At 37.3% G+C, this 24,392-nt stretch overlaps 1 protein-coding gene across 1 annotated transcript in view; it reads right to left on the reverse strand.

The window, feature by feature from the left end:
- MORC1 (MORC family CW-type zinc finger 1) overlaps positions 1-24,392 on the reverse strand; it is a gene marked incomplete at both ends in the record, with an annotated part of 175,129 nt that overhangs the window by 105,390 nt on the left and 45,347 nt on the right. Inside the window, 3 exons of the mRNA XM_080799256.1 lie at positions 1,659-1,729; positions 2,471-2,550; positions 13,876-14,001. Of these exons, the coding sequence (XP_080655382.1) occupies positions 1,659-1,729; positions 2,471-2,550; positions 13,876-14,001 (277 nt within the window). The remainder of the gene's footprint in view (positions 1-1,658; positions 1,730-2,470; positions 2,551-13,875; positions 14,002-24,392) is intronic.

Consider the following 24,392-nt stretch of genomic DNA (forward strand, 5'->3'; position numbering starts at 1 on the left):
AAGTTCCAGATACCCCGAATACTACTCCCCAAGCTGTCCCTTAATAGATTAGCCCATCCTTAGGCTTTCTGCCTTTCAGGGTACCTCAATACAAATGCCCACCTGTCTTTATCTTCTTTTTTATCTTGATCTACTGGCTCATTCACTGCCCTATCTCTATAGTACGTTCCCTCTAACCAGGCAGCAAAGAAATAATACACTGTTACTATTTCACAAATAACAACAGGTTTTTAATGTGCTCTATCCACCTGATGTGAAAGATGGCCGTCTCATTCAGTGAGTAAACCACTCACTGGATACTTTTTCCCTGACTTTAAAGTAAAAGCAAATGGTAAAATGGTTAAGTATTTCGCTTCAAATGCAACCACTCAACTGCCTCGAGGAATTTAAGAGGTTGGAAACCAAGGTCATTGTGCTTTGCTCTCTTTGCTGAGCCACAAAGCAAGGTGGTCAAAGACTTCCCCACCCTTCCTGTCAATGCACTCAGAACACAGAGCAAAGAGGCAGTGAGAGGTAAGGATAAGGCAAGAAGAAAGCAAGGTCCTGACCCATTAGAAAGAGTCTGTTTCCCTTGTCTCTCAAATACATAAAGCCAAGGAAATCGATTTCTTCAAGACAGAATTTAAAAAGCTTAAACCTTCCTTTAAAAATCAGTAACAGTAAGATGGGTCTATGTTTACCTTAAAATAATAATTGAAAAGAAAAAAAAGTTAGATAATTTTGGGAAAGCCACAAATAACTCTGGGGCATTACCAGGTGCTACTCTTTGATTTTATTCCCAATTCATGATCTTTAGAGATGAGAGAGCTCTGTATCGGCCTTTGTCCTTGAAAGTTTAAGGGCAAATCACAGAAAGGATTCATCTACTGAGTCTGCAGAAAAGGATGAAGGAAAGGTGAAATGAAGCGTTTTTTTCTCCTTACACCTTTGTATTCCTTTATATGCAAGCAAATAAAACGTGGCTTCATAATTCACCATGGTAGAAAGCTTTGTACCACATTTTTGGTAAAAGCTGGCAAACTTAGAACACATGTTCTGCAGCAATATTCTTTTCCTTAGTTGCCATGCATTATAATTAATAATAATAGTTCTTTATAACCTATCTTACTCATGAGCATACTGCAAGGATTACAGAAAAGGTTTATGAACTGTATGGAGCAACTCCTAAGAAAAGAGCTTTGTAAGCTGCAAGTACTGTTATTAATATTCATAATTATAGCACATAATTCCTAGCACCAGAAGAAAGGATGGCTTATTAGTCTTCTCCTTGCTTTCCCCATTTATTCAGGTCTGTAGGGAGCAATAATTTGAAAAGATATTTTCAAGGAAACTTGATAGGCTAGGTTTTTTCTGCTAGTTTTTCATTATTTCCTCCTTTTCTCTTATTGCTTTTCATTTTAAAGAAACGAGCCGCAGTACTCTTCCCCACTCTTCTGAATTCACCCCACATTGCTTATCTTTGCTCTCAGACTCAGGCTTCTCTCACGGCTGACGCTCCTCTCCTTTTCCCGCGCCTCTGTTCTGTTTACTTGGGTGAAAATCAACTTAAGCTTCTGAGCTTGTCTGTGTTTATAAGTTTGGGAAGTAAATGATAAGAGACAACTGTGTGCAGGAAAAGCAAATGACACTTTGCCATTTAAGAAGGCTATGCGTCATACCTCGGCAGAAGACAAAGAAGTCCTGTCAGGCTGGTTTACTGTGATTTGTGCCTCCTTCAATATGAGTTCGGCTGGAAGCAGAAGCAAGATCATTACAACACCAGGAAAATCCTTTCAAGCAATTTTAAGTGAGAGGCAGACACACACACACACACACACACACACACACACACACACACTATGGCTGTGACCAGTGGGAATGGCTTATAGACAATAATCTCAGAAAATCCTATATTCCTTACATAGGTCTCACATATGCCAGATGGAGGCAGCCACATGGGCTCCCTCTTAGACAGTACAGTTGACAGGGCATAACTTTATACATACCAATTCAAGAGTTAGGACTGAAAGTTTGGCTCACTAAAAACTCTAAAATCCATGAAATATAGATTAAAATTACTCCTTGCTCCTGGACCACCAGGAAAGGATGGCTTTGTCCTCTTGTGGTGGGGTGGGGGGGAGTGAATGTGTAGAACATTCCTTCCTAAAGTGCATGTCATGCTAGTCTCTAAAATGATCTAACTCAGCATCATGCCAACCAGAACTTCCTATATCAATATATACCAATCTAGTTCCAAGAGTGTACTTGGAATAATAGATAGTAAATAATGAGATATAGCAATATGTTATAATAATAAATAACACCATAATTAAACAAAGGCAGAGACAGAAAAATGTGTTATGAAGTTCTTGAGAAGCAGGAATTTGATTAATTGTGGTCATTCCTACCATGCTAGAACAGTACATATCTCAGAATGAGTGCACAATTAATGGCTGACTGAGCAATGATTAGGTCACAGGTAATTACATACCAATTTTGACAGCTTCTTCTGCCTTCTTAACTTCATTTTTAAATGCTCCTTTAAAAGAAGACGTGACATACAGATACTTTCTGAAGAGAAATAAGAAAGAACATAAGTCAGATGATCATTTTGAAGTCCATAATACTTAGAGAATATTCTTTAGGAAGAATACATAATCCGGATATACATAATTGTTAAGAAAGATTCATAGAATAAGTTGCATCCAACTGATAAACCAGCAAATTTTATACTTAGGAAGAAATTCCTTGCCTTTTAGTACTTGGCAATTTTGCTTTTGAAAGGGAACTTCAGGAGAGAGGTAACAAAATTTCTGCCTATACAAATGTTCATTGATACATATAAAATAGGATAATTTTCTTAAAAAGAAAAATTTCTATGTAACTGACCCATTATCAACGTTTCTAGTTAATATACATAACCCTCTTACTCAGGCCATAGACACTGGATAAACCAGTTCTCCCAGTCCCAAACAACTATCTTTAACTAAAATGATCAGAAACACAAAGAACCACCAAGTAAAGAAATAAACAAATAAATACATTAAAAACAATTATATGTATACTTTAACTATATACCTCATTCTGTAACTTTTGTCTCTTACCCTTATAAACCCAGGAGCTCACTATTCTCTGAAACCTTCCATGTTTAGAAAGGCATCAAATGTTCAGCCAGACATGGGGAGAGACCTGCAGATCATCCCTGGAAGCCAAAATGTCTACAGACATCTAAAAAGAGGCATTTCCTCAGGCAGAGGGAGAGTCTAAATCTATATGCCCCTGGGGCACCTGGATGGCTCAGTCAGTTAAGCATCTGACTCTTGATTTGGGCTCAGGCCATGATCTCAGTGTCTTGGGATCAAGCCCCAGTCAGGTTTCCTGCTCAGTGGGGAGCCTGCTTCTCCCTCTCCTTCTGCCCCTCCCTCTGCTTGTGGGCACACTCCCTCTCTCAAATAAATAAAATCTTTTAAAAAAAAAAAAAAAGAAAGGAAAAAGAAAAAGAAGTAGCAAGATAAATTCCTTTTCTCTTAAGACTCTGAAGGATTTGTAGAAGTTTGTCCAGTTACCTAGATGAAAAAGCTTAAATGTTAAAAAAAAAATAACTAAATGTCATCCTATATTCATCTACTTCTATGGTTTAATGAACTAGTCTCTTTATGGCTAACTTTGAGGTTCATTTTCCAATGGAATTACAGTTAACCATAAGAAAGGAACACCCATAAAATCTAAGGTAAAGTAATTCTCAGTTTTTTCCCTTGATTTTCTTTTACAATAAACATTATTCATTTAAGTCACACCCAAGGTGTATTCCAAATCAATCTCTATTACATTTAGAAAACAGCAAAACCTAAGTTTTAAAGTAAAAAAATTACTGGTTTTGATATACTGGAATTACCATTTGTTTTTTGAAAAATCACACATCACATAATTAATCTGGTATGAATCGTTCATTTTAAATCTTTCTTTTTTTAAAACAAAGTGAAATTAAGGAGAAACTTTGAGCAATGAAGTGATCCTTTAAAATGGCTATGAATTAAACTATTCAAGCATTTTAGAGACTGTGTTTACAGCCCTAGAAAGTAAAAGTGGCACAGAAGGTGCCAACTTAAAAGTGCTTGATTTTAAACAACTAAGACCAACACAGCATGTGCTCTCTTTGTAGTCTGCATCAGAGTTAACCTGGTCCCAGATGATCTGGAACATCTCAGATGATCTGCATCCTTTCACAATTTAAATTTTACAATTGTTCATACCAATTATAGAAAGCTAACAAAGAAATATATGTACTTGTGGAAACTCAGTGAATGAATCTGACCATTGTCATAAGGAAAGAATTTTCGGTCAATCCCCACCCATAATCGGGAGTCTACTTCAGCCGGACACTTCTAATCTTCCTAATGGTGGACTCTTGCAGATAAAAATGCCTTTAAAAGCCAGAGCAACGCACACCCTGGAGGACAACGAAGGGAATCTATCCAACTCTCTATTTCTCCTTCCTTGCATCTGAGGGCAGGGGAATAGGGTTCCCTCTATGACTAGGCCTCCAGATCTTCAGGGTTAGAACTCTTTCCAAACCCATCTCCCAAACGTCACTTTTACTTGACACTTCTGCCCACAATGCTAGGCTTCAGCCTTTGCCCTCATACTGTTTCTGCTTTCTCTCTAAACCACCGCGTTCTGCCACATTGTAGGCCTTCACTCTCTCTCCCCCATGTCACCTTCTACCTCCCTGATTTTTTCCATCAATGAAGCTGCATTCAAATATTTGATGTTCACTTAATACATAAAACAATTTATTGAAGACTTTCTTCTGAAGGAGTTGAAAAAACTTAAGGTCAATGAAAATATTGAGGGAAATGAAAACTAAAACAATATAAAGGTTTTGCTCCTCAGAATGGTAAAAATGAAAAAAGAAAATATTGTTAATACCAAGTGTTAAAAAAAAAAAAAAAGTGTAGATTTGGAACCAGACAAAACGGCACTTGGTGTAAGAATAAACTGAGTCTTCTTGGAGGGAAAATTAATGGTGCACCCATTTAAATTAATGGTGCACCCATTTAAATTAATGGTGTTATCTCTCTTCTTACTCGGAAATTGACTTCTGAAGTCTGTTCCACAGAAATAATGACATATTATCATAAATACACATCTTTCCAATGATGCCCAAGCATGTCCAGTTTAGCACTGTAACAATAAAAACTCTAAAAATCCTAAATATATGCAACAAAGTTAAATAAGCCATAGAGTACTACATAATATATTTTTAAAGTGACAGAGAAAGGTCTCCAAGAGATAATTTGTAAGTGAAAAGAGCAAGCTGCATATGAATTTTATGTTTTAAAAAAGAATTCTATGTACAAATGTGTTTGTGTACACACACATGTATGTGTGTAAATGTGTGTAAGACAATCTGGAAGAGTATTTATTAAACTTCTAGCAGAAGTTCCCATCTGGGGAGACTATGGATTGGTAGAGCATAGAGTGAATGCCAACTGGCAAAGAGGGATTTTAGTTATTTGGTTTTTTTCCCAATAACCTCACTGTATTATTTGTATTTTTATTAATTTTACACTTTTAAGAGCAAGATAGAACTCTTCCCCCCAAGAGAAATAAAAATATGAAAACAAAGTGATTTTTAAGGTTTTATGTTGCAGATGTATAGAGTATAGCATAATAAAGCATCTTGAGTGAGTATTTCAATCATAACCACCTTCAGAAATTAAAACTTTTATTGGCACTTAATAGTCACATATACAAAATTTGGGAAAGACATTTTGGCTAACACAAACTATAGTATTTTAAGTTTTTGGGTTGGTCAAACGACTACAAGAAAAGAAAACTACAGTTCCTAACTTTTATTGATGCAGAAAAAATTAGCCCATGGTTAACTATGTTACTGAATTCATGATCATAACTATTTCCTTTTTTTAAATTATGTGAGTTTATCTAGTTTAGTCATACTATGAAATAGCTATAGTCCTTAATTATTCATCAAAACATGTAATGAGGCATGATCAAAAATTTTCTAGCCAGTAGAATGTTGATAGCTACACCTGGATGTCGAATGGACCACTCAAACTTAGCTCGTTCACAGTGGGTAGAGAGAACTCCACTCACCACCACTCTTCACCCCTACCCAGCATCTTCCCTATCATTCCTAAGATTGCGCTCAGGCAAAAAACTTAGAAGGCATCCATGACTCCCCATTTCCTCCCCACTCCACACCCAATCCATCATCAAGTCTTGCTGGCTCTGTCTTTATAGTGTATCTATAATCTGAACACTACTCATGACTGCACCACTACCACTCCAGCTCAGGCCATCTGTACCTGGAATACAGTAATGGTAACCTATATCACCTTCCTTCCTCCTTTCTTGTCCCATGAAATCAATTCTCCACTCAGCAGCCACAATAATCTTTTTAAAACATAAATCAAGTAATGCTGCTTTTTCTCAAAACTCTTTACATTCTCAGTACAATCTCTTCTTGCCATGCTACTCAAGGTCCTATAGGATCTGCTCCTATTCACCTCATCTCTTCCCCATCACAGTGCTCTAGCTATACTTGCCTTTTAACCCTTTATACTTACCTTTATAGTTACTCTCCTCTCTTCCTGGAGACATCTTCCCGTACAGTTCTTGCATGACTCACTGCGGTATTCACCTTGCAAGACATCCTCTGACAGTAATTACCCCTGGTATTCATGCTTCGTGTAGTGCCCTCCTACACTGGCTCCAGGCTGGCCCATGTGACCAAAAGAACATGGTAGAAGTGATGGTATGTGGCTTTTGTAGCTAGGTTCTAAAAGCTGGAAGTTTCTACTTTGTTCTCTTAAACTGCTCATTCTGGTAGAAGCCTGTCCCTTTGCCATGAGAACACTCAGGAAGCCCTGTGCAGTGGTCCTTGTAAACAGGAACCCCCCTGCCAGCCATGTGAGTCAGCCAGCTTGGAAGTGTATCCTCTAGCTCCCATCAAGCCTTCAGCAACCCCAGCCAAGATGTCTCAGCAACTTCATGAGGAATCCCAAGATTAAAGCACCCAACAGAACCACTCTCCAATTACTGACCTATAGAAACTGAGGAATAACTAATGAGAAATTACTTTTATTAATAAGCCACTAAATTTGGGGGTGATTTATTATGCAGGGGTAGATAACATGTTCACTCTCTCAGTTTATTCAGCTCTCTGCTCAAAGGTTACTTACTTAGAACTAGCCCCTTTCCTTGATTTCCTGTCTAGAGCAGTTCTCCTCCTCCTCCTAGGTCTTTATTCCCTGCCTTACTTTGTTTCTTTTCATAGCACTTAGAATTACCCATTATTTCACTTATTTTTTTATTTATTGTTTGCCTATTGTTTTTTTTCTCCACTAGAATGTAAGGTTTATGAGGACAGGAATTTTCTGATGTTGTTTGACATTACCTCGCATAGGGTGGTCATTCCATCCACTTGTCACTATTCATTTGTACAGTAACAATTGATGTTTATTTGCGAATATGTTGAGAACTGCACTGAGTATTTTCATGTTTAAAACAAAACCTATTTTTATTTCAATACTCACAACAACCCTAAGTGGCAGAGGAGTTCCCAATGTACAGTGGATAAGAGCCAGGCTTAAGGCATTGGCCAAAGCTTCACAACTAGTAAGTGACAAAATCAGAACTCAGATCCAGGTTTCGCTCATCCAAATTTTGTTTGCAACTACTACCATATACCAAAAGATTAAATAATTAAAATTATACAAATTCATGAAGGGACACATAAAATGCATTGTTTGCAAAAGAGATACTTTTTAAGTATTATTAGTTTGTTTAGGTGGGTGGGATGTGAGAGGGTAGGAAGCATGCCCCCAAATTGAAAGACCATCCAACAAGCATAGTATTGCAGAGTAGTCAACAGCAAACCATAAACTTAGTGTCCCTGAATAACTTGCAAAGAACCATGCTGCTTCTATGAAAGCAGGATGACTCCAATTCCATGTCGTTTGGGCTCCTTTCCATGCTATGGGTCTTTGGCAAGACAGTTTCAATGAAGAATGAAGACCTTCAGATACTTTAGCCCTGTCTCCCTTAAAGAGCTTTCAGAAATGACCACTTTACATCTGTCTTTAGACATAACGTGCAGAGATACAATGCCTGCATAAATCTGAGAGCTATCAATCTTTCTAGTAAAGCTGAAGAATTCAAAGCCAAAGAAAATCAGTACTGTCTGCTGTCTACAATCAAGTAACATGGCTATATATTAACTTGTCTGTAGGATACAAATAAACAATATTTAATACTTCAAGAAACACAGACTTATAAAACCATTGAGTTGAAAAAGATCTTAGAAATCACCTAGCTAAAATTCTTCCAAAAATAGTAACATCTTCTATAATCTAGACTTGTCCAGGGAAATCTGTCCTCATCTTGGGTGGGACTGCCTTCTATTGTAAAAGAGTATAAACTTCTTTAATCTCATGCCGCACTCATGGCCCTCTCTGAGTTGCTATACCTCATGCCATGTGTCTGGAGAAACTAAATTTGCTGTCTTGGACCCACTAGATTAGTATTCTGGCTATTAAATCTCCCAGCTGGAACAGAGACTGGTTGGTGTTCAACCACAGAAAGTTACATGAGCAACTAAACCCCTCTGGTGTGTCTTGTTCCTAAACTCTGTCCAATAGGGAAGTTGCAAATCTGATGGCAGAAAGCCTACTCTGAGGGGCAAGTGCTAGGCACATAAAGCAGCACAGCTGTATCCAAAGAAACACTGGGATGTTGTTTCATTTCTCCAGAACACTCCTCCTGAAAACACTGAGTCAAAGGAGGCAGTGAGGCAGGTGTGACAGCTCTCTGTTAACTCGTCTTCTCTGAATATCCTTATATTAAACACCAATGGAAAAAGGTAATCTGTGTCTCTTCCTTGCAAAAATACCTAACACTGCCATCATACTGAGCTGGACTAACTCTGTCTTCAACTTCCATCCAGCCATCCAAGTTCTGCCCTCTGGAGTTCCAGGTATCACATGATAAGGCTAACACATTTTCATTCAGGCCCCTCTCTCTTCTCAAAATGATGGTCAGTTCCATCAATGACCCCCTATCAAATAGTTAATTTCCTGTGAGCTAGTAAATCAACGTCCATCCCAAAGCATCCCTATCTGAACATGGCCCTCCAGGCATGGTATAAGCAGGATATGGTTTATCAGTACTACCACGATGTTCTGCTAAGTTCTACAAACATTTTTAGCAACTATGTCACACTATCAGCTTATCCTAAGCTTGTGGTCAATTAAGACATCTATGCTTTTTATTTCTTTTTCCATGTAAAACCCTCTTAAGTCTATGCTTATATGATAGATCTTTTAAATCTAAACTCAGGACTGTACATTAGTGATACTACATTTATCTTTTGGACTTCAGCTCTTTTCTATATTGTTTCAGTTATGCCTAATAGAAGATATTCCTCCCAGGTCAGGGTCTAATATGAATTCAAATGTTTGTTTTCTATCCAAGTTACTGATAAAAAATATTGAACATAATATGATCAAGGAAGGAAACCAATGATATGACACCAAAAATTCCTATCTAGTCCTCTTCTGAACTTGTTAGAGATCTTGGGGAAAAAGTAGCTAAAGCAACTGTAATTTTACCAAGAATAAAATGTAGTATTCTTTTTTCTGTTTGCTACAAAAGTACAGAAAATGACTAACCACAAAGTACAGTCATGTATTCTTATAAATAATACTTCAGGGTTCATTTCTAGAAGTCTATTAGAGCCTGGGTGGACAAAATATTTAATCACTTTTTAAAACCTTTTACATGCCCCTACTTTGATCAAATAGGGTCATTTCCAGCTCTTAATTTGTTCTGATGCAGCCATGAGAGAGCTATAATGCCCTTCAAGAAAGAAAGGAAAGGAAAGGAAAAAGGAAAAAAGGAAAGAAAGGGAAAATGAAAGGAAAGGAAGGGTTAACCCACTAGGGATGAGATGACATGGAGGAGCTGTACAATTTCTTACACAAAAATTCTGCCTCCAGAGAACCTGTGAGGGAAGTTATATGCAAGTAAATATGGCAGAGAGAGAGGTAAGTCTAAAAAGGACAAAGCCATTAAGGATTAAATCTGTCCATACTGTAAATACCAAATATCAGATTTGACAGTTTATCAGAACCCCAAGGGAAACTTTGCAAAGGTGCAGGCCTCCTTAAAGATCTTTTATGAAACAAAAGAAGCATTTATACTACCTCTATTTCCTAGTAACACATACCTGAGAATATAACTTTGAAAGGTGAATAAAAAATATACTAGAATGGGAAACAGTTATCACTCAATACGAGTAATTTAGTTACCTGACATCAATTTACTATAATTCCCTGAGAAAATGAGACAAATCCACATTTTCCTTTGGCTTAAACCATTTTTCACCCAAAATCACTAAGAGAGAAGTAATTTAATTTGAAAAGAACAGCTATATTGATTGATCCAAGAGACCCTTGGTACTTCCCAGAAGAATAAGACTGATGGAAAGGAAGCCTCACTTTGATATGAACTGGGAAACAAGTAGGAGACTTATAAAGAAAGTCTCGGGCATGATACATTTCACTTTTCAACTATAATCTGCAGTATAGTCAGAAATGAAAAGTAAAGCAGGGATACAGTCCAAGACGGTAGCACAGGAAGATCCTGATCACCTCTACCCATGGATACATGGAAACTATACCTACACATAAAGCAATTCCTCCTGAAGAGCTGACAGCTGATTGAAAGAGCTTCTGCACAACAAACAACAGAGGTGAAAAGGTGACAGCTTGCCCTGTAAGATTAGGAACAAGACAAAGATGCCCACTCTCACCACCACTTTTATTCAACATAGTACTGGAAGTCCTAGCTACAGCAATTAGGCAAGAAAAGGAAATAAAGACATCTATAATTAGGAAGAAAGAAGTAAGTCTATCACTATTTACAGATAACAGAGTACTACACATAAAAAAAACTTAAAGGGATCATCAAAAAATATTACAACTAATATACAAATTCGGTAAAGCCTCAAGATACAAAATTAATATACAGAAATCAGCTGTGTTTCAAAGGGAAAAAGAGGGAAAGAGAGAAAGACAGAGAGAGAGAGAAACCAAGAAATAGACTCTTAACCATAGAGAACAAACTGATGGTTACCAGAGGGGAGAGGAGTGGGGGGTTGAGTTAAATATGTGATGGGATTAAGGAATGCACTTGTTGTGATGAGCACTGGGCGATGTATGGAAGTGGTGAATTGCCAAACTGTACACCTGAAACTAATATAACAGTCTTAAATGAACTAATAAATAAATAAATTGATCAAAAAAAAAGAAGAAACTGGCTGCAGTCCTATACGCTAATGATAAGCTATCAGAAAGAGAAATTAAGCAAATAATCCCATTTACAATTACATCAAAAAGAATAAACACCTAGGAATAAATTTAACGAAGGAGGTGAAAGACCTGTACTCGGAAGACTGTAAGGCACTGATGAAAGAAACTGGGACAAAAATAAATGGAAAGATATCTCAATGCCATAGACTGGGAGAATTAATATCATTGAAATGTTCATACTACACAAAACAATCTACACATTCAATGCAATCCTCATCAAAATACCAATGACATTTTCCACAAAACTAGAACAAAGAATCCTAAAATTTGAATGGAACCACAAAGGACCCCAAGTAGCCAAAGCAATTTTGGAGGGAAAAAAAAAAAACAAAACAAGTTGGAGGTCATTCCTCCAGATTTCAGATATACTTCAAAGCTATAATAATCAGAAAAGTTTGGTCCTGGTATAAAAACAGACACACAAGATCAATGAAGAGGAATAGAGAACCCAGAAATAAACTCAAACATATATGGTCAATTAATCTATGATAAAGGAGGAAAGAACATACAATGGGGAAAGTACAATCTCTTCAATAAATGGTACTGGGGAAACCGGACAAATACATGTGAAAGAATGAATTTGATCACCATCTTATGCCATATACAGACATAAATTCAAAATGGATTAAAGACTTGACCCTAAGACCTGAAACCATGAAACTCCTAGAAGAAAACATAGATGGTAAGCTCTTTGGCACTGGTAATGGCAATATTACTTTAGAATAGCCTCAACAAGCAAGGGCAAAAGCTTTAATAATTATATTATTATAATAATTATTAATAAGTATTACTAAAAATTAATAAATGGATTTACATCAAACTAAAAAGGTTTTGCACAGCTAAGGAAACCATGAGCAAAATGAAAAGGCAACCTACTGAATGGGAAAAGATATTTGCACATCAAACAATTGATAACTAGTTAATATCTAAAATACATAAAGAACTTATACAATTAGTATTAAAAAAAAAACCTGATGGATGGACCTACAGGTTATTATGCTAAGTGAAATAAGTCAGACAAAGAAAGACAAATACCATATAATTTCATTTATATGTGAAATCTAAAAAACAAATGAACAAACAAGAGAAAACAGAAAAAGACTCACTGATATAAGAAACAGAATGTTGATTACCAGAGAGGGGACAGGTAAAGGTAAGCAAAACAGGTGACAGGGATTAAGAGGGACAAGCTTCCAGTTATAAAATAAATTAGTAATAAGCATATAATGTATACCATAGGGAATACAGTCAAAATATTGTAATAACTTTGTATGGTGACAGATAATAACTAGACTTATTCACGACATACGATTAAGAGATCTATAACTTCAATACTGATATTAACATGAGTGATTGCAAGGCCCCAGGAAAGCCACTAATTTTTCATGGAAAAAAGACAACATAACAAATGTAGGCCTATTATAAAAAGTTAATGTAGTATAGGGGAAGGAGCAGTGAGTGTGAATTGGTAAAGAATCTGAAGCCAGAATATTTGAGCTCTTGTCCAGTTGTGACATTTCCCTATCTCTGAAATGGTGATAATGAAATGTGACCCATAGAGTTATTACAAAAACCAAACACAACAATGTATGTAAAAAGGCATATATATATATATATATATATATATATATATATATATATCAACGGCATACAAGCATTAAATGCTTCTCCCAGAAGATATTAAGCTCCTCAAAACTAAAACTAATCATTTTTATGCTTTGAACCTAGCACAATCTTGGGACTCATAGGAGACTCTGATAAATGTTTTGGTGAGTAAATGAATGACCACCCAGAAACAACACACACAAAGACTGTTCTGACTGCATGTATAATTGGGCAAGATGAATTTTGTAATATGCAAATGTCATCTTAAAAAAAGTTTATGCTGGTACAAACTTCCAGTTACAAAGTAAGTATTGGGGAGGTAATATATAGCACAGTTAACAATACTGTATTGCATATTTGAAAGTTTCTAAGAGAGATCTTAAAAGTTCTCGTCACAAGAAAAATTTAATCTATGTGTGGTTATGTATGTTAACTAGACTTATTATGGTATAATAAAAAAGTTTACACTAAAATACAAGTGAACCAAATTTGTAAGTATGTTCATTATACATATAAAATATACATACACACATATATATGATTTAATAGTTCAAATATCTATGTAAACAGAACACATAAATGAACTGTGATTTGTTTAATGAACATCATAATCAAAGCACCTAAGATGCAACAGAGTAAAAAATAAAATCATCCTTGGAATGATTCTCTAACTTCAGAGTGTTCACGGCAGTGTGTTGCTATTATGGCAAAATATTTGTTACACATGATTACTCTTCAGCAAACTCTTCAGAAGCAGTCTGAATTTCATTTACAGTAGTAAAAACCTTACTATCAAATTGTAAGATTCTTACTATCAAATCATTTTGACAAGTTGAAGGAGAGGGGCATATTGATTTTATAAAAACTCTATGCAGTTAATTGAAAGAAGGTGAGTTACCTGGGTCTGTAGAGGCAGTAACATAGATGTTTTGTTTTAACTCTTTTGGCCTGAATGAATATTCTCATCCAAGGTTCAAAATACAGAACAGACGTATAGGCTCTGAATGACCATCTCTCTGGAAAACTAGAATAGAAACCATCAGGGAGATTCAAATCAAACCACATTGAGATTCCATCTCATACCAGTTAGAACGGCCAAAATTAACAAGACAGTAAACAACTGTTGGAGAGGATGTGGAGAAAGGGGAACCCTCTTACACTGTTACTGGGAATGCAAGTTGGGGCAGACACTTTGGAAAACAGTGTGGAGATTCCTTAAGAAATTAAAAATAGAGCTTCCCTATGACCCTGCAATTGCACTACTGGGTATTTACCCCAAAGGTACAGATGTAGTGAAAAGAAGGGCCATATGTACCCCAGTGTTCATAGCAGCAATGGCCACAGTTGCCAAACTGTGGAAAGAACCAAGATGCCCTCCAATGGACGAATGGATAAAGAAGATATGGTACATATATATACAATGGAGTATTATGCCTCCATCAGAAAGGATGAATACTCAACTTTTATATCCACATGGACGGGACTGGAAGAGATTATGCTGAGTGAAATAATTCAAGCAGAGAGAGTCAATTATATGGTTTCACTTACTTGTGGAGCATAAAGAATAACACGGAGGACATTGGGAGATGGAGAGGAGAAGGCAATTGGGGAAAATCGGAGGGGGAGATGAATCATGAGAGACACTGGACTCTGAGAAACAAACTGAGGGTTTTGGAGGAGAGTGGGGTGGGAGGTTGGGTGAGCCTGGTGGTGGGTATTATGGAGGGCACGTATTGCATGGAGCACTGGGTGTGGTGCATAAACAATGAATTTTGAACACTGAAAAAAATTAAATTAAATTAAAAAAAATATATATCAAAGGGCACAGCGTAGAGGCTGCACCAGCAAATCTTGCAACACTCACATACCTCATTAAGCAGGCCTCTAAATACAAAGACCAGCATAAATCACTTCCAATTTGATTATAACTGAATTTTTATTGGCAACTGATACTAAGTAGACTTATACCAGCAATAGAAAATCCACTTCCCATTATAGCTATTAGATCAGAAGGGCAAAACCAAGTCAAACAAAATTATCCCCCTGCTCAAACATAACAAAACAATGCGACAACAAAAAAATCTAGGCTCCCATAAATAAGAAACATTTCCATGGAGTTACTGTAAACAGAGAAATACAATAAAAATGTTTCATTTGCATTGGAAATTATGAACAATAAATACAAAACTTTGTTCTGTAAGTGCAGCTAAGTATTAAGTATTTATGGCCAGCTGCAGGGAGAAGTCTGACAACGTGGTAAGTGAGAGGATAAAGGAGAAAAAATAAAGGACGGAAAGGCAATAAAATGGGAGCAGACAACGTAAATAGCCTTATGAAGAAAGCTATCCTTGTAAAACTGCACATTGCTGGGAAATCACTGTGTTGCCATATACTAACTCCAGGGACCTTCTATATTGGAGTCCATTTATGAACTGTAAATCCTCTCCAATTAGATGAGAAATAAAGATCAAAAACAAGCCCAGCTGTGCTGTGGAAGTAGCACTCTTTACCTACTAGACCCCAGAAAAGTCTTCTATGAAGGGCTACAATGTCAAATAGAAAGCAGGGAACCCTACGCCAGCCATGTTGACAGTCCTACCACAGTCTGAAGGGAGACAAAGATGATGGAAACAGAAAGCCTGCCTAAGGGCGGGGGTGGGGGGATGGCGGGGGGCAGCCGCTCAACTGAGTGGCAGACTACTACCAGTTACTCCATAAGAGAGGGAAGAGCTCCAAGGAATTTACCTAATTGAAGATAAGCCTGTAAGAAATCCAAGGATTTCCTGGATGGTCGTAAGTTATTTCAGGACTTCTTTTAATGGTTTAAAAAGAAGTTCTTTTCAAGTAAGACTTGAGTGGAATTTCCCAGTAAAAAATATATTAAAGTATCTGGTTCACAGCTAGTATTCTATAAATACAAATGCATCTTTAACATGGCCAGAGAGGCTGTCTGTACTATGGTGCTACACCATAATACTGTGGGTGACTGTGAGTACATCAGAAGCTGCCCAATCAAATACATCCTTACCTGTTAAAAGAGAAAGGAAAGGGTGTCTGGGTGGCTCGGTTAAGCGACTGCCTTTGGCTCAGGTCATGATCCCAGAGTCCCTGGATGGAGTCCTGTGTCGGGCTCCCAGCTCAGTGGGGAGTATGCTTCTCCCTCTGACCCTCTCCCCTCTCTTGCACACACTCTCTCTCTCTCTCTCTTGCAAATAAAAAAAAAAAATCTTAAAAAGAGAGATAGAGAAAAAGGAAAAAAAAAGTCACCTTGGGGCACTATAACTATTCCAAGGACTTCAAATCCTTTCTGGATTTCTTGATTAAAAATTACCCTTAGAGCCAGTAGCTTTCCTTTACTCTCCTAAAAGCTAACGTGTTTCTGTCATTTGAAAGTAAAAGTCAAAAGTAACTCAGAGCCGAATCTGAGAAATAATGATGAGAGATCAAACTGGGTTAGAAGAGTTTGGGTTTAAAAAAAATATTATACAAAAACAAAATAAGGAAACTGTTACTTCTACATTTGATAGCTCACGTTTTGTCCTCATCTAATAAATACCTCTAGGTAAACAGTTCTAGCTGGTGTATTGGTGAGCCTCAAGACTTCCCCTGTGTTAGGAAATTCATAGGAAGGGCTCATGGGACTTAGCATAGAGTTGTACTTATGGCTAAGTATCATCACAGTGATGCGGTAAGGATATACAGTGGATCATAATGGGGAAAGATAGGTGGGGTATGAAGGAATATGACTGCAGCTTTCTTGTGTTTTTTCCTTCTCATGATGGGTCAGAGCTCATTCTTCCCCCACTTATGAAAATACAGTAACATGTGTGTGATGTTTCTGCCTATGGAAGGCCTTTAGAGACAGCACTGAAGGGTTTCACTGGGAGTCGGTCTGCTAGCCTGTATAAAAATTCCAGGATAAACCATATTGTTTGCATAGTTTAGATACAGTGAGCCAACCTTGTTTGTTAGGGAAAGTTTCTATCAGGGTGGGACCAGCCAAGAGCCAACCTTGAAAGCAAGATTTTCTATGGACAAAAGCCTTCCATGTTAACCCTTTTCTATACACATGCCACTTTCAAAGTTCCTCGTTATTTGTAACAAACAGAATGGCAATACTTCTTATGCTATTGTGATGTCTGTGATAGAAAGAAGACAAAGGTAGCTAAATATAAAAGCTACATATGAAACAGGCAACCCAAATATAACTTTGGAACTTCTCCATATGATGTATAAGGTCCTTCATGATCTGGCCACCAATTAACTCCCCAGCCCCATCACTTGCCAGCTGTAGATAGTGTAGGCATTGAGGACCATGCTCAGGTCTCCAGATAATGGTCATGCTTTCTTATACCCAGGTCTTAGCACATTCAATTCCTTGGCCATTTTTGGTTAGCACCTTTTCCCCCTTCACAATGCAACTTGAGATCTCCTGTCCTCCTGAAGCCTTCCTGCACTCCCCAAGATTGGGTGAATTGAGTGGCTTTGGTGCTCTCCTTCTTCTTCTGGGCCTCCCCATCACAGCACTTGCTACTTAGCAGTGTCACTGTCTTTATTTATCTGTACCCCCTTCACATTGTAAGCCCCATGAGGTTAGCATCTGCATCAATAAATATTTGTTCAATCAATGATAATTATTCAGGACTTCCTTGGCTTAATTTAGAATGAACAACAGGGGATTCCCGTTACAAGAAAGACTTTTTAATGACTGATCATCTTCAATGATGATGCTATCAATCTTTATAAATAAAGCCATTTACTTGGGAAACTAAAATACGAGAGTACTAAGTTATCTTTAAAAGATCTAAGAAAAAAATACTGCTATTCCCCACCCACCAGGAACTACTTCACATATTTTTTTCAAAAGTATGCTCTTGTTTACTGCTAAATGTCTTTCTTTTCTGTCTTGAACTTTGACAAAAGTACTCGTATCTCTATCTTTGTATCTCTCTCTCTCATTTTCTATTTAACTGGCTATAATAAACTAAAGAAAGGAAGAGAGAGCGCCACCCAACACACACACACACACACACACAGTGCCACATGACAGACATGGGGAAAAAAGAGTGTTCTGAGTTGGAAACTGGCTTGAAAGTTTGTGGAATAACAGCAGATGGAGTAGCCTATGCGTCTGTCTCCAGTCCAGCATTTGGGTATTCTTATAAAGTCTCTACTTCAGCCTATAGCTGTGTCTGTGGCCAGTGTGGCCTCTTTCTTCTCCCAGTCTAGGCACACTGTTCTGCTACTGTTTTAAGTGTTGTTTTATATGGGGTATATCATGGGTACATTGGTATGGTCACCAAATCGTTAAGGACAGGACAGGGGCCAGAAAGAGAGGTCCCATGACCAGTGTCACATCTCCTTCATTTACCCATTCAGAATCTCTGTGGCTGGAGTCTGAGAATGTAAATTTTTTAAAACTACCCAGGTGAGTCCTTTAACTCTTCTAAGTTTTGAGAACCACTGGTTTGGTTGACCTACTGGACAGGGTAGTAGGCAAGAAAGACTGTCTGAAAGACAGAAGTAGGTGTTTGGATGCAGGACACCCTCTACATTGATCCACAATGGGTACACAGACTCCCAATGAACTGCCCTTGTAAAGTCCACAGTTGAGAAAATGACTTTAAACTCCAGACACTAAATTAGATTCCTATTGGAATATCTCAGAAGTGCCATATTTTTATTCATGAAAATACTGCATATTATAACCAAAATTGTTTTCTAAATTTATTGCTAAAGTCCCTACAAAATCTCTGAGGAGTTCTTAAAGTTGAAATTAACAAGGCCTACGTTATCTTGAGTATAAAGAAGTGCATAAAGGTTTTTAACTAGTTTAAATTCTGAACTATGAAGGGGCTAACCAAATTTAATCTTAGGGTGGATTATACCTAAGAGAAATGTCAACTCAGAGAGGTAATTTAAAAGAAGAGTTATAAGCTATGTAAAGTAATGGAAGTGCTTCTGTCATACCCACGGCATGGCAAGCAGCACATTACAATTTGAAGCTGTAACTTTTGATGTGTTCCTAGCCAGCTCAGTTAAGACATAAACTAGAGACAATATGGAATGCTGCCCAATGACTGTCAATTTAGGAACACACTGGCAATGTGGCATCGAATTTCAAAACATTACTTAGCACAAAATTTCAACTCCATTATTCCATATTATATCACCATTCTCAGAGCTGTTTTTTAAGATGGGTTCCCCTAGCTGCCTGAGACCCTAAGCCATGATGGATTCCAGGTGTATGACAGGCCCCTTCGATGACTGCCAATTCCACAACATGACTTTTTTACAAGAGTCTGTGCTTTCTTGCATTTTCTCATAAAGTTGAATACATAAAATATTTATAATGTTAAAAAAGCAAGTCACAAAAGCAATATGGCACAGGGAAATCTCACACACACAATAGAACAGGTACAATGCTCACATGGTCTCAACCCCCAAAAAGGGAATCAGGAAAAATGTTATAGGAATGATCAAGTCTTCACAACATGGAGTCGAGAAGAGATTTCAAAGGTAATAGAGGCAATTTACAAAATTTCCTAAAACTCCCTCTCCCCCACTCCCAATAAGGATCCCTAATGATATTCAAGGATGGAGGACAGAAGCCACTACTAAGAGTGCCAGTGTCTTCCAAATAAAGTATCTACATATTCTTAGAAAATTACCTAGACATTGACATTCGATTCAGTTTGTTGCTTGTTATGTATCAGACACAGAATTTCCAGAGCACTGTGATAGTAAGTGCTAGAAAAAAGTGTTGTAGAGAAAACCAGAATGGAGGAACTAAGATGCACTCAGAATCCCCACGTGCCGCGTCTGTGACTATTCTAGTTCTACAGCATTCATACTAAGTAGATGATGTTATACAGAGCCTCTTTTTGTAGACGAAAACACTGAGGTTCTGAGAGTACAGATAACTTATCACTAGAATGAAAGCTCTCCCAACAGAATTCAAGCCACGTGGGGACAGAGATATTTGTGTTTTGTTCCTTATATATCCCCGGCTCATAAAACAGGGCCTGATACTCAGTAAGTATCCACTGAGGGAGTGAATGTAAAATGAATCCATCTACATTCAGACAGTTACTCAGGGGAAGGAACCAGGATTTGAGACCTGTTCCAAGCAACTACAAAGTCCATTCTTTCTCTAATGTACCACCTGCCTCCTGGGATGACTGGTCTGAAGCAATGTGACTTGGAGTGGGAATCAGAAGTTGGACTGGGCAGCCCCGCCCCCCACAGACCCTGCCTGCCTATAAGCCTGAGGTTCTGGTTCCTTCAACTTAATCCACAAAACTGGACTCAAAAGTATGGTGACCACATTATCTAATTCTGTACATACCTTACTACACACAGAAAATGTTAATATGGCAATAAACTGCAAATGTGCCTCCCCACCATCTTCAATTAACCTTCATGTCTCTGCTGACAGACCATGCTATTATGTAAAGATCATTTTTTTTAAAAAATCAAAGGCATGTTAGTAACTATGAACACATATTTGTCTTCTGCTAAAACCCAAGGAATAATAGTTAGGAGGCCCATGAGCCTAGAGAGGAATGGAAGGAGAAAGGAAGCCAGAGAGATAACAGAGGACGATATCACACAGGATGCTCAGAGCATTATGAAGACCTTCACTCTTCCTCTCAGTGTAATGGGAAGTCACTGAGGAATCTTGTACAAAGAGTTTTTAAAAGACTGCTCTGGCTGCTAAAGAGAGGCAAGGGTGATAGAGTTCTCACAGGGTGAAGGGTGGAAGCAGAGAGAACTGTGGCTTGGTGGGAGGCTCTCTATAACCCCAGGGAGACATGACGGTGGCCTGCACAAGGATCACAGGAGTAGAGGAGGTGATAAATGGCTGGGTCTCTATCTAGTTGAAGGTAGAGCCAATGTGAAATAAGCAAGTTAGAAGTGTCCTCCAAAAAATGAAACAAGATGAAACCAGAGAGAGAGACAAACCATAACAAACTCTTAATCTCAGGAGACAAACTGAGAGTTGCTGGAGTGGAGAGGGTAAGAGGGATGGGGTGGCTGCATGATGGACATTGGGGAGGGTATGTGCTATGGTGAGCACTGTGAATTGTGTTAAGACTGATAAATCACAGACCTGTATCCCTGAAACAAATAATACACTATATGTTAATAAATAAATAAATAAAATTAAGAGAACTCTTAAAAGCTATCCAAGGGGGAAAAATTAGTAATTTACAAAAACTTAGTAATCACATCTGAATCAGATTTCTCATTAACAACATGGATTCAAGAAGTCATATGGGCAAAAAGTCCTGAGGGAAACTTTTTTTTAAATAGGCTCCACACCCAGTGTGGATCCCAATGCAGGGCTTGAACTCATAACTCTGAGATCAAGACCTGAGCCGAGATCAAGAGTCATACACTTAACCTACTGAGCCACCCAGGCACCCCTGGGAAACTATTTTTGAATCAAAGTTTCTTCATTCATTTAAACAACCATTGAGGAGGAAAGGAAAAATAAAGACACTTTTAAGGATACAAAGCTTTCAAAAATTTACCTCAAATGGACTTTGAAATAATTATTTGAGGATATAACCCAGCAAATGAACTAATGAGTAAATGAAAAAGATATAGGATGAAGACAGTGTGGTAAGGAAAGGAAAAATTAAATCTTATAATTTAGTCTAAATAACTTTTTATGCAGGGTGTGGTATAATACTATAATATGTTATAAATAAATCCAAAAAGAATATTCAGAAAACGTGGAACTAGTATGGAAGAGAAATAAAGCATATTAAGGTCTTGACTTACTTGTAAGATGCAATTTATACTAACTCTATACTTTGATAAGAAAACTAGGTTTAGATATGTTTATTTAAAATGTAAAGGTAATTCACTATGACAAATAGAATGGAAGAAATAATTTTCAAACTACCGGAATAGCAAAAAAATGAATCTTCCTTCTTGGCCAAAAAAATCACAAGTCAACCAATCTCTCAAAGGGGAAAAAGAATAAAGCCGAACAAAATTAAAAAAAAACCCAAGTGCAAACCAATGACAACAAAAGAATCAAATTAAATATAAAACATAAAGTGATAAGGCAGGGTAATCCAGCTGTAGCACATGTCACAATAAGTGTAAACTAGATAAATTTCTTATTAAAAGATAGAAGCACTTAGACTGAGTCGCAAATATAGTTACATGCCATTTATAAGAGACAAACTGAAAATTAAACAACACTGTTGAGAATAGAGCAGTGGAAAAACAAATGGTAAGAAAAGTTAACGAAAATAAAGCAAACACAGGTAAATATTAGAAAAAACTGAAACAAAGTTATTAGGAAGCATTAACGAACATACAGGGATATTTTATATTAATAAAGTTTCACTTAAAATGTGTATCTGCCATAAATCTAATGATTCAGAAACATACACAGCAAAAATTAGAAGAAATAAAGAAACATGGACAAAACCACAGGCACTGTAAGATTCCTACTACTCTCAGAAATTAAGGGATTGAGGGAGAAAAAGAAATGGAAGATCTGAATAACTTAATTAAACACATGATGTTACAGAATCTGCCCTTTTCAGAGATTCACAATTTTTCCAATGTTTATAACATTAGGCCACAAGAAATCTCAACAAATTTCAAAAAGCAGATTTAATGCAAACTACATTCTCTGATTACCATATAATAAAATCAGAAGCATCAAAGGATTTTTGACACCATCCCCAAAAACCTATGTACTTGTTGATTTTTAGAATACTTTTTAAAAGTAATTCTTGAGCTAAAAAGAAAATCAAAATGGAATTTATAAACTATTTATAAATGAGCAATAATGAATAAATCTTAAAAAAGATGGTGCAGTCAGTTGGGCATCCGACCCTTGTGGTTTTTGCTCAGGTTGTAGTCTCAGGGACATGGGATAGAGCCCCTCATTGGTTTCCACACCCAGAAGGGCATCTGCTTCTCTCCTTCTGCCTCTCCTACCCCCCCTCAAATAAATAAATGAATCTCAAAAAAAAAAAAAAAGAAAAGAAGCAATAATGATAGTTCTATTTCTGAAACCTGTAGAATAGAGCCATGATACAGAATGTGGGGATGGGAGGATACATAAAAACCTCAGTTATTTAGGGTAGAAAATGAATTGAAAGTAAACAAATAAAAGATACACCTCAAGGAAGCAGAAAAAGTAAAATAAAACAAATCCAAAGAATGTAGGAGAAAATAAAGAAATATGTAATATAAACCTAGTAGACTTAAAAAGAATTGGAAATTATTTTGTTTTTAAAGACAGTTAAGGGGCGCCTGGGTGGCTAAGTGGGTTAAGCCTCTGCCTTCAGCTTGGGTCATGACCCCAGGATCCTGGAATTGAGCCCCATATCGGGCTCTCTGCTCAGCGGGGAGCTTGCTTCCCCCTCTCTCTCTGCCTGCCTCTCTGCCTACTTGTGATCTCTCTCTCTCTCTGTCAAATAAATAAATAATAAATCTTTAAAAAAAAAAAAAAGACAGTTGAAACAACTAAACATTTCTGGCCAAGAAAAAGAGACAGCATAACATGCAATAAAAGCGGTAAAAGTGGACACAGCTATAAGATTGGGGAAAACAGAAATTTTATAAGAATATTTTATGTAGGGTGTCTGGGTGGCTCAGTCAGTTAAAAGTCTGCCTTTGGCTTGGGTCGTGATCCCAGGGTCAAGCCACACATCAGGTTCCCGGCTCAGCTGTTACCCCACTTCTCCCTCTCATTCTGCCCCCTCTCCCTGTTTGTGTTGTCTCATTCTCTCACTCAAATAAATAAATAAATAAATAAAAATTTTTAAAAAGAATATTTTATGTAAAACCCCTTATCAACAAATTTGAAAATCTAAATAAAATGAATGCTTTTATAAGAAATTACAAATGACAGGGCGCCTGGGTGGCTCAGTGGGTTAAACCTCTGCCTTCGGCTCAGGTCATGATCTCAGGGTCCTGGGATCGAGCCCCGCATCGGGCTCTCTGCTCAGCGGGGAGCCTGCTTCCCCCTCTCTCTCTGCCTGCCTCTCTGCCTGCTTGTGCTCTCTGTCTCTCTGTCAAATAAATAAATAAAATCTTAAAAAAAAAAAAAGAAATTACAAATGATATATCAGACCCAAGAATTTAAAAAATCTGAGTAGATTAAGTTATAGCACAATTCAAAAGTAATGAAAGTAAAAACAAAAACAAACAGTGATAAGAGAGCCCAGATATGGACCCTCGGCTTTATGGTCAAATAATCTTCGACAAAGCAGGAAAAAATATCCAGTGGAAAAAAAGACAGTCTCTTCAATTGCTGGGGAAATTGGACAGCTATGTGTAGAAGAATGAAACTCGACCATTCTCTTACACCATACACAAAGATAAACTTGAAATGGATAAAAGACCTCAATGTGAGGCAGGAATCCATCAGAATCCTAG

This window comes from Martes martes (assembly GCF_963455335.1).
Source record: "Martes martes genome assembly, chromosome: 1".
Classification (NCBI taxonomy): domain Eukaryota; kingdom Metazoa; phylum Chordata; class Mammalia; order Carnivora; family Mustelidae; genus Martes; species Martes martes.